Below are 10,628 nucleotides of genomic sequence, written 5' to 3'. Positions count from 1 at the left end.
TCTTGCTACAGGTATCACCAACCCATCTTTAGGCACCTTCTGGAAAGAGAGCTCACTGATACCAGCTGGATCAGCGCAGGAATTTGTTTGATGTGCTTAAGAGGTTGGTAACAATAGCTCCTAACGTGACAGCGGCGTTGCACGGTGACAGCGTTTCCCTGGAGACGGCGGATCCATCCAGCCCTGCCAGGATCAGGATCCCATCCCGGCAGGTTCCCCCTCTCCAGAGGCCCTGGAACTCCCTCCCCGTGCAGGGCCAGAGATGGGAAGACAAGCTCTGCCTGTAGACAAATAGCCCTGTGCAAGATGTGAGGATTTGCTGCAGCAGCCAGACATGTCTGAAAGGTAGGAGGGTGCAAGGAGACACGAACCTGTAGTCATTGCTTGACATGCTTTGACAACAAAGATAAAGTTACAGGATTGAGTGTCTTTTTAAAATGTACCAGCCTGTATTGCTGAAGGAGATTGCTGTGCAGGGAAAGCAGGAGTTCAAACAGAGCTGTTTTTCTTGGTGTCAGTGCCTGATTGCTGAAGGAAAAAGCTGTCCCAACAAAAACGTTGAGTTTGTTGTGAAAATGTGTGGAAGGAACGTGGATTGAGATGTGGGCTTCGTGTTGGTGCAAGCTGGATCCATGAGGAAAATGTTAGTTAATATGCTAAGAGTGTATCATTATGGTGATAGGACCTAATTAAGTTAATTATGTCTTGGGAGGGGGGCAATTTTATGAAGCATAAAGCAAGATAATTGATGCTGCAGCTATCAGCAAGGATGCTTTGTAGCCATAACTTACAGGTGTGTTTGTCACTAAATTACGCTCAGAAGAACTGCTTCAAAATGTTGCATAATGTCTCCTAAAACTCCTATAAAAATAATTGAAAGGTAATAGAGCATGCAAACACTATGTCCATATCTTCTACTCTCCTAAGTTCAGAGAGTTCTCATAATAAATGTTTGCATACAAGCAGAGCTGCTCTGGAGCAGTAAATTGTGTGCATTTGAAATGAAGCACAGCCTGAATTCTGAGTTTGCCATCCCTTAAATACTTTCACAAGCTGTGCTGGTAAGTTACCCCTGCAGTTCCTTTATGGCTTTGGCGTTTGCCATTGACTGGGACAACTCAAATAATTGGGTGTTTGGAACCTGGGAGCAAGCACTTATGTGTGCAGGTGGTTTGGGCAGATCCAGAACCTGTCAGAGCCTGCAAAATCAGCAGCGCCCACCCAGTGACACAAACCCTTTGCTTTGGGAGGATTTATTGTTCTTTTCTTACTTTCTCTAGTTTGGATTTTTTTTTTTTTTTTCTATTCCTTCAAGATGATCTTGAAACACATTTGATTTGGTTCCTTCCTTTCGAATGGTGCACATTTTTCACTTCCACAGCATCAGGACTGAATGAACTGAGAGCACTTTGCTGCTAAATAAGAGCCTGACCAGACCTCACTGAGCTCAAGCTCAGGAGCAGAGCTCTTTCCATCAGATATGGGCTGTGATCTGGTGGGATGTAGCAAGCACCACGGGAATTCTGACTCTGGATATGTGAAGAGTTATAAATAGCCCTACTACTTGTTCCCAAACCTTTTATCCAGGGCATTTCAGACTTAAGGGGAAAGCAGCTGTGGCTCAGGGAGAGCTAAGCCCGCTGGAGAATGCTGATTCCTCAAGAACAGCTGGGATAAGGCTGTGAGAAGCTAGACCAGACCCCAAAACTGCTCAAAAGGCTGGGACAAAAAGCCTTTCAAATCCCAAATGCAAGAGTTTGCTCATAACCCCCTGTATCCTTACTCCTCTTTAGCTGAGCTCCCCCTTTTCTGGGCAGCAGAGCTGAAGCTGTGCTGCAGTCCCAGATGTTTGTTTGTCGAGGCTGCTGCTTCATCAGGAGAAAGGATTTGACTGACACTCCTTTTTTAACAGCCAAATAGCTAAAATACACACAGGAGGGACGTTTCTCTCCGTTTCTCACTCAATGTCTTTCATGGTGCAGTTTCAGAAGCAGCTCAGCTTTAGCTCTTCAAAGTCTTCTCGTGGGCTTTTAATGTGTGCTGAGCTGGACTCAGAGGTACTTGCACTGCAGTCAGGAAACCTGGAGCATCCTGGGCTCTCTGGAGGCCTGGCCAAGGTGTCAGTGAGAGCAGAGCATTTCACAGCCCCACAGCTGACACTGACATCCCGACGAGGTGGGGCTTTGATCAGGGAGCTCAGCAGGGCAGGATTTTCCAGGGTACAGCCTGGTATCTCCTCAGTCGTCTTCTGAAAAAGGCAGAAGCTGCTCTGTTCTCATTCCTGACAGTTTGCAGAACACTTCAGGCTCTGAATTCCTCACTGGGACTTCCACTGAGGAGAATAGTACAAAATGCAAGGGGTTAGCCATGAGTGCTTCCAGTTACCCCCCAGTCTGTGCTCCCTCTTGTCAGCTCACACGGAGCACTCCAGACTTCAAGGTGCCTGCAAAGAATTGTTTGGTACACTTTTGTGGGGTTTTGTTTATTACTGAGATGAAAAAATAATTTTGTGCCTGGATGTGGTGTCAGCAGCAAAGCTGCAGCCATGACAGGAACCGGACTGAGGGCCAGCCTCAGAAATTAGGAAATGGTCACACACAAGATTTTTTTTCCCCCCATTACCTTTTGAAGTTTCCTTTCCAAACCTCTATTAGAGAATTCTTAAAATATAGTCAAGTACCTCTGCTTAAAAGAGATCATAAATACTCCCCCACTCCCCACAAAAAGAGGGAGAATGGAGGAATGCAATTGCCACAGAAGGTTTCCATTAGAGAAATTAATTCATCTCTCATAAGAATTTAGGCCCATGATTTATGATAACCACCAATTTCTCACTGCAGGCGAAGTGAGAGGAAATGACTCAGCCTGGACAGACATCATGAATCTAATTTTTTTTCCCCTAATGCTTGACATAATCTAGTGTGCAGCTCCCAGAGGTGTCATTGGAGATTCATATCCAGCCGAAGGGCCTCACAATCAAGGCAGGAAATTTTGTTCCTTTCATGTATTGTGAGATCTGTAATTGCTTGGAATTGCATCCTGCCTCCTTCATTGCCACTCCTTCTGCATCAAAATGGGAAGGTAAACAAAGCAAGGGGGAGAAAAGCTCAGTGGCACTTGGTCCTCCAGAAAAATCTTCCGTGACAAAACGTGGGGGTCCAGCTGGTGCTCATTAAACCCAGGCAGTTTGGAGATGAAAGATGTTTCTTTCTGTCACTCCTTCCCATGGAAATCTCACTACCCACCTGACTGGGGAAGTTCGTATCCATCACATATTTATTTTTTTCTGGAACTTTATGTTTTACTTGCCATCACCAATAGAGAATTTTGTGAGTGGGTTTCCTGCCAGGAGATCAGAATAGATATCATGGTAAATGGTGCAGCTAAAATGTTTTATCCCACATTTCCAGGCACTGGGAGTGTATATTCCTGTCTTAGCAGAGGAGGTAGTATCTAGCTGAGAGGAAGGTAGGTTTTGAAAAGTCTTGCAGTTATAAATAGTCATTTGAATACATCCTAAAAGATCACTTCCAAACTGAGCAAAATAAGAGATCTTTGTCTTAAACACAAAGGAATTTCTACAAATTTCTTTGGTCTGATCTCATTTAACATACAAGGAGGTAAAAGCAGAACAAACAGCAAGATAGAGCTAAACAAGAATTCCAGGCATTTTTTTATTTTCTGGTGTTTCTTTACCATTCCCTCAAAGTAAATCCTCTTTTCACAGGGCTGCTGTGAGTGAACTCCAGCTGCTCTCTAACACATACATCCCCCAAGGGGCTGCCTGCCTCGAGGTGACCTCAAAAAGTCTCTCAGTAAATAGCTGCTATTTTCCAAAATGCTGAGCTCACTCACACAGCTTCCCGGGAGTCACCTACAGCTCGCTGGGGCTGGTGTGACCCCATTAAAACCCCAACATAAAGCAGAAGGGAGGAGAGCAGTTTGTCAGGGCTGCTCCTGCACTGAGGTCACCAGGACACCTCTCCTCATCAGGGTTTGCCAATAATCTGTCACTGTCCATTTTAACCAATGCTCTGGTTAACCTGGCTGTTGCTCCCACTATGAGACCTTCTTTCCCTCCCTCCCCAAACCATTTTAAAGCTGCATTTTTATTCTGGTTTATTATATTTTATTTATTTATTTCTGCTCCTGATTCCAGTGGTTTTATGATGCTGAGGCTCCCTGGCAAGAGCTCCCCAAGCCTGTAGAATAAACATCACATTGCAGTGCTGGATGCACACCCCGACTAAATTAAATCATTGTTTTCAAGTGTTCTGTGGTAAATTCCTAAATTGCAGCTGCCAGCCTGCAAATTCTTCAATCCCTCTGAAGCATAATTGGAGAAATTGCCCCATTTGGGGTGTATAAAATGTGACTTTTGGAAGCATTCTTAGGCAAGGGACTAAGAGAGCACAAGAACACACAGCTTCAAGCTGAAGGTTGGACTTGGTAACCTTGGAGAGCTTTCCCATAATGAATTTATGATTTGAAGATTCTATTGAGCGAAGTGCAGCTTTTCTCCAGATCTCTCTCTGATGTTTTAGGATCCCCAGATCCTGGAACATATCCAAGAGACTGAAATAAATGCATTACTATTAGTAAAACAATGAGTTAAACCGCATGTACAATGGAACAAAATAAACTGAGGTATCTTTTCATCCAATCCAGATGCATAAAAGCAGGGCTCTCTTGGGTAGAAGGGAGCAAACACATCATGCTGTTGGACAAGTTCAGCTCTCCATTTTCACCAAGACTCAGTTTTCCTAACAAACTGCCAGGAAATTCCTCTTTCTGCTGTTTGCACACACCTGTGAAAAAGGAAATGCAGCTCAGGTGAGGGGGTTGCCCATGGTTTGGCCTCAGGATGTGGCTGTAGCCTGCTGGCAAGTCCTACCCCCAGCTATTCTGTATTTTCTGTAATTATTTTCTGTAATTATAAACCAAACCCAACAAAACTTGCCCTTCTCTGGACAGAATCAACACTGGCTCAGCATCTCCCCTCTAGTTCCTCAGGTCTGACTACAAGCAATCAGAAGTTCTTTCAATCCTACTCCTCCTGCTCCTCCATCCTGAGGGATGCCCACAATATTCCGCTGGATTTACCCCAAAACAGAGGAACCCTCGGGCAGAACTGGGACCCCAGGCTACCTTTCCCAGTAAGTGTTGGGTTTCCCAGGTTTGTAGAAAAGAGACATTGACAAGGAGGAGCTAAGGCAGAAATCCCCTCCTCAGCTTTGAGGAGGATTTTGTTTACCTCCTTTTAACCTCCGAAACCGGGGTGGAGTATGAACAGGGTTCTGCTCTTTGGGGTCAGCTCTGGCAGGGGATTTGCCTCAGCCTTTGAGCACCAAACTGCTGCTCTGGCAGGGGGATGATGAGCCCTGAGGAGGGTCCCTCCAATATTTGAGCCAATTTATTGGAGTTAACCAGGATGAGCTGTGGCAACCTCCACTGAGCTGTGAATTGCCACAGCATTTACCAGCTCCTGCATATGGCTCTGACTGGGGGACTTCTGCTGCAATAAGGTCAGAAGTAAGAGAAAACGCAGTGCCAAAACCTCAAGAGCTTTTACTGATTCTTTTATGTCTTTATTTTGCTTCTTTTTAAGCTTCCTTCTGACTCCTTCAAGTACCTTGGCTGGTGTGACATAGAGGAACACGGTGTTCGAGGCAATCAGCTCCTCTGTCCCCGAGTCAGGGAAGGTAAAGATCAAAAAGACACTTTGACACTTCAGCCCTCACTCTGTTGAGTCAAAGAGTGCATCCTTAAAAGCGATGAGCTGAAACCCTGGAGTTTGCCATCCTTTTGAAAAGGGGCAGGATTTCAGCTCGTAGTGCCCGCGCTTGCTTTTTTTTTTAATCATTAGGAAATTACCCTTTGTAATTGCCAAAACGAAAAAACAACTGCCTGAACTGCAAATTGAAAAATTTTAGTATTAATGTGCTGCTGATTACTTCTCTCAGAAGTTGATTAACATTTGGCTGCTCAGAGTGCAGTAGCCATGTGCCAAACAGCCAAACAAGAAAGCAAGAGGGAAAGCCAGTCCTGCAAACAGTGGCACATTCCTTGTATTTTAAGACTAAATTGGCTCTATTACAATCTACAGACACGCTCGAGAACAGATGGGTTTTAAAATCCAGTATTTGCATGTTTGGGAGTAAACAGTGGAAAATTTCCAGCCAGTCCTTGCTTTAATCAGGAATTTGAAGATGCCCACAGCTCTCAACTCTTCATTAAGACTTTAAGTCTTGGTGCGTGTCTGTCTCAATACAAATGAGGTTTGGAGTGGGGCTGTTGGTTTTGGGCACTGCTCTGGAAGCTGAAACATTTTCCTTTCTCAGGACAATCAAAGGTTAACTCACAGCATGGCAAGGAATGAGGAGTTTAGAGCTCAGGTCCTCATGAACAACCCTTCAGGAATAGTTTTCATTCTGATCTGCAGCAGATCTGTCATTTACCATCCATGCACAAAAGCATCACGACCGTGGATTGCTGGCTGAATTATGGGCCTGGGAATGGTAGAAAAATCTTCCCATTAATTTAAATCTCAGAAGCCTGGAAAGTCACACACCTATAATATTATATATATTTCTTCATTACAGAATCTTCCCAGCAATATATATATATATATTCTTCCAGCAAGAGACTAAGTGCCAGTTCTGTATCACATCCTCAACTGTAAATCTTTCTCTCTGACCAGGGCCCTCAGAAGAAGAGCTGTTTTTCAGGAAAGAAGAACATACTCTGAGAAGAAGAAAACAAGTAACTGACACAGAGAAATGGGAAAAGAGGCTGCAAGAGAACTGGGAAAACTGTGCTGTAAAACTTTCTCATTAACACTTTGGACTGTAGTTGTAAAGAAGCCAAATAATCATGTGCTGGCTGCTCACTGCATTTAATAGATTTAAACCTGTTACCAGGAAGGTGTCCCTGGCTGTGGCAGGGGGTGGAATTGGATGAATTTTGAATTCCCTGCCAACCCAGACCATTCTGTGAGGACTCTATGAATATTTAAACCTGGCTGCTGCACAGGGCTTTGGTGCCAGTTGAGTTTAGAGGCCAAACCAATGAGCCACAACCACTCAGTGCTGCTCCCTCCCGCACACTGGTAACACTCGTAGAGGAAGGAGGAGATGGACACCCAAATTCATGCTTGAGAGATGGCTTCTGTCTTCCTTTCAAAGAATGAAGGAGTCCATCACTGTGATTCTGAGGTGGATTTGGCACTTGGTACCACCAATTGTTATAAGAGCAGCAGCATAAAATGTGTTCTCATTTTAGCTACCTCTGACTAATTCTATATTTAATTATATAGCTATTACAAAGCAAGGAGGAAAAAAAAAGTGATTTCTCTTATTTTTTTCCCTTCCCAGGAGTTGAACCTTTCCTTCCAGGACCTGGGTGATCTTTACCAGGTGGAAAACTTTAAAAGAATCCTCCGCAGACTGATTCGGGTGGAAAAGCTTTGGTTGGTGGACAATTCTCTGACAGACCTCAGTGCCATAAGGTTGCCAAGGTAGACAAAGTGCCCTGCTTCTATTTTTATGGAATCTGTTTCTGTTTTTATGTAATATCCCAAAAATCAAAATTTTCCTGAAGTGACAGCTGGAGCAGGCTCTTGAGAGCTGCCAAATCTGCTCTTGGGGGGCGCTGGAGTGAGACTCCATCAGTTTATTGCTGCTCTGAGTTCGTGTCATCCCCAGGCTGAAAATACCCAGCGAGGAGATCACATCCCATCCCCTCGATTCCTGGGGAATAATTGATGAGTCCAGCCAGCTTCAGGGAGATCTGTGCCAAAAGGGGAAGTTGTTGCACACAGGAGGAGTCTCTGTGAAGAGATGGGGGAACACAACCCAAGCAGAGAGGCCAAGCACGACCGTGACAACTATAAATTTATTTTACCATCCATCTGTTGCTACTCTGCTGTTGTGTATTTTGGGTGTATGGAGAGCTGTAGCATTGAGAACAGAAATAATGATGCATCTGTTGTACAACATAAAGAAATAAGGGAATATAAAGTGCAGGGATCTGATCTGGCAGTCCATGACTAGGCAAAACCAGCACAAAACGTAAAACCAGTGTATAAAAGCCATCCCTGCTGCAGGGATCCTGTCCCAGATGTGATAGTGATGCCATACACTTTGTACTTTACAGATGCAGAGAGCTAAATGTAAATAAAAACCACTTTACATCCTTCAAACAGCTGCCAAAGATCCCTCAGATTCAGCACTTATCTCTCGCTGAAAACAACATCACGAGCCTAAGTGGGATTTCAGACTTCAGGCACACTCCACTCGAATCCCTCATCCTCAAGAGGAACCCCTGTGAGTTCCAGGAAAGATACAGACAGCTGTAAGTCCAACCCTCTCGTGGCTAACAAAAGTGATAAACACAAATAAAAACGTTTGTGAGAGCTTCAAGGGAATGGGATCTCAAACCCAATGAGCTTTCTAAAGAAGCTTTTCGTTTTCCTGTGGTTTTAATGCTCTGAAATGCTCCAGGAAAGTGGGTTAGTGAGCTACTATGTGATAATGTCACCCTGCTCCTCTAAGCTCTCCTAAGCCTCCTGATGTTTACATTCTTGCAATGAAGATTCTCACGCACTTTTCTGTAAATAATCATTGTTTTTCATTCTTTTCTGGAGGAGGAGACATTTGATGGACTGTTGGCTTGTCCAGTGTCATTGGAGAGGTGGCACTGTCACCCTCCAATCCGCTGTCACTTTTGAAAGTCTGTAAATGTTGGAGTCAGAAACTAAATTTCCCTTCTTTTTACCTTGGAGGTTCCAGCATGCATGTCGTTTTGTTTTGTGTCCCATAGCGACGTGATAAAAGCCCCCAAATATTCAAAAACTGCCTGTGATGCTTTTTAATGGCATGGCTGGCAGTTCTGGAACTGAACTAAGCCCATGGATCAGGTTCAGAGACGGTGAGCAGGGCAGATAAATTAGATTCCCTTTTATTAATAGAAACTACCTATTACTCAAACTCCCTTCAGTCTCCTTGCATCCTCGGTGGGTTCTGCAAGGAGCCGAAATTGCATTACATGTCAGAGCTGGGATCAGGAGGATGTCTTGAAAGATGGGAGCAAAAGCAGCAGAAAATGAAGTTCCCTTCATTTGATTTTTCTGGATTCCCCTGTCCCTGTGGCAGGGAGCTGCTCTGCCTTGAGCAGCCTTTGGCATGGGCTGGAGATTTAACAGAGCAGCCTCAGACTGGAAATGGAAATTCTAATCCGAGGCATTACAATCCAAGAAAATCCAGGAGAATATAATCTATTCTAAGCCTCACTCCTGGAAAATCTGCCTGGTTGCATGTTTTTCCCCATTACAAACACAGGCAGGTGTTGATATTTTAAAGATAAACCTTGCAGAGCGTGTCTGAAATCTCCTCCCATCGTTCCTGGGAGGGGGGGAAAAAAAAAGCAGGAATTTAAAAGAAGCGTTTAATGAAAACCTTTCTGAGTTTCCAGTGTATTTCCCTTTAGTCTTGTGGGCTTCCCTTTGGCAGTGTGGTGCTGATAAAGGCAGGGAGGCAGATACCAGCATGGAAGGGGAAAAGCACATTTTAAATGATGGATTTCACCTTTCATTTGCATATCTACGAGTCCAGGAGAACAAAAGCAGAAAATCACCTTTTAACAATTCCTAATTGTGTTTCTGCTCTCAATCTGTCAGTTCTTAGGGCAATTAAATATTGGTGCTATTTGGTATAACTCTGGTATTATGTTCAGTGTCAGTGCTGGAGGACAGATTCTTGAAGTGCTTTATTGGGTCTGAGGATATAAAGATGGTTCAATAGAGTGAAATCTGAGAGTTTTAATTAGCTCCTTATCAGATAAATTCTGCAACAAACGACAAATCAAGATTTCCAGCAACCCAAATCTACTTTAGCTATGTTTGAATCCGCTGTTCTTTTTTATCAGTGTCTGTTTTGTTCTCAACATTTCCCAAGATTATTTTTCTCAATTTCTGTTTTTTTTTTTCTTTTGTCTCTCTTTAAGTGTGTTCTCCAATTTGCCAAACCTGAAAATACTGGATGGTATCCCAAAACTGCCAGAGGACTGCTCACCCCCTGAGGTCAGGTTTTTTTACAGAATGTGTACTATACTCTAGCACAGTATTTTTGTAGGATCTCAACTGTGCTACAACCACCTTGCTTAAAAAAGACTGTAAATCCTGCTTATGGAAGTTATATTTTTTTTTTTTTACTGGTCAAAGAGATATTGAAACAGAAATAAAACATTTTTGAGTGCATTGGTGATACAAAGTAAGTATGTGTATGGATGTGTAAATAAGACATAATGTTATATTGGATATCATGAGTTTATTAAATTTATTATTAAAATTATTATTTATTAATATCAAATTTAAAATTTATTATTAAAAATAGTGTGTGTTTTTCTCATCTAGGAACTCTGTGTCAACAACAACTCCCAATGTTTGACTCCCACTGCATTTAATTAGAACACATCCAAGCTCAGACCCCAAGCTCATTGTGGGGCATGACACAGGGACGAGCACCCAAAGAAAAGGAAAACAAATCCCCCACGTGAATAAAAAGCCCCACCAATGTCCAAGTGCTCTTTAATGAGCTTTGTACATGGGAAAAGCTGAGCCACCCCAACCA

The 10,628-nt window shown here is 43.4% G+C and overlaps 1 protein-coding gene across 3 annotated transcripts; it reads left to right on the top strand.

Moving 5' to 3' along the window:
* The first annotated feature begins 206 nt into the window (after positions 1-206).
* LOC119704523 (protein tilB homolog) lies at positions 207-10,307 on the top strand. 3 transcript variants are annotated; one of them, XM_038145899.1, is made up of 7 exons: positions 207-345; positions 5,006-5,156; positions 5,609-5,702; positions 6,701-6,762; positions 7,374-7,516; positions 8,155-8,352; positions 10,003-10,307. In XM_038145899.1, exons 1-7 carry the CDS (start codon positions 335-337, stop codon positions 10,112-10,114), a joined length of 771 nt encoding a protein of 256 aa, XP_038001827.1. In that variant the 5' UTR covers positions 207-334; the 3' UTR covers positions 10,115-10,307. The 3 variants fall into 3 exon arrangements, with proteins under 3 accessions (XP_038001827.1, XP_038001826.1, XP_038001828.1); XM_038145898.1 differs by having other exon boundaries at positions 6,701-6,819; positions 10,003-10,304; XM_038145900.1 differs by lacking the exon at positions 8,155-8,352 and having other exon boundaries at positions 6,701-6,819; positions 10,003-10,306.
* The last annotated feature ends 321 nt before the right edge of the window (positions 10,308-10,628 follow it).

This window comes from Motacilla alba, chromosome 9, assembly GCF_015832195.1.
Source record: "Motacilla alba alba isolate MOTALB_02 chromosome 9, Motacilla_alba_V1.0_pri, whole genome shotgun sequence".
Classification (NCBI taxonomy): Eukaryota; Metazoa; Chordata; class Aves; order Passeriformes; family Motacillidae; genus Motacilla; species Motacilla alba.
The sequence above is the reverse complement of the archived record's forward strand: the minus strand, read 5'-3'. Positions and strand labels throughout refer to the sequence as shown.

Bases quoted from the DNA above. Each gene is read 5' to 3' on its own strand.
- LOC119704523 (XM_038145898.1), top strand. The intron at 5,703-6,700 runs GTAAAGATCAAA...CTCTCTGACCAG, and splicing joins CTGTCCCCGAGTCAGGGAAG to GGCCCTCAGAAGAAGAGCTG. The intron at 6,820-7,373 runs GTAAAACTTTCT...TTCCCTTCCCAG, and splicing joins AGAACTGGGAAAACTGTGCT to GAGTTGAACCTTTCCTTCCA.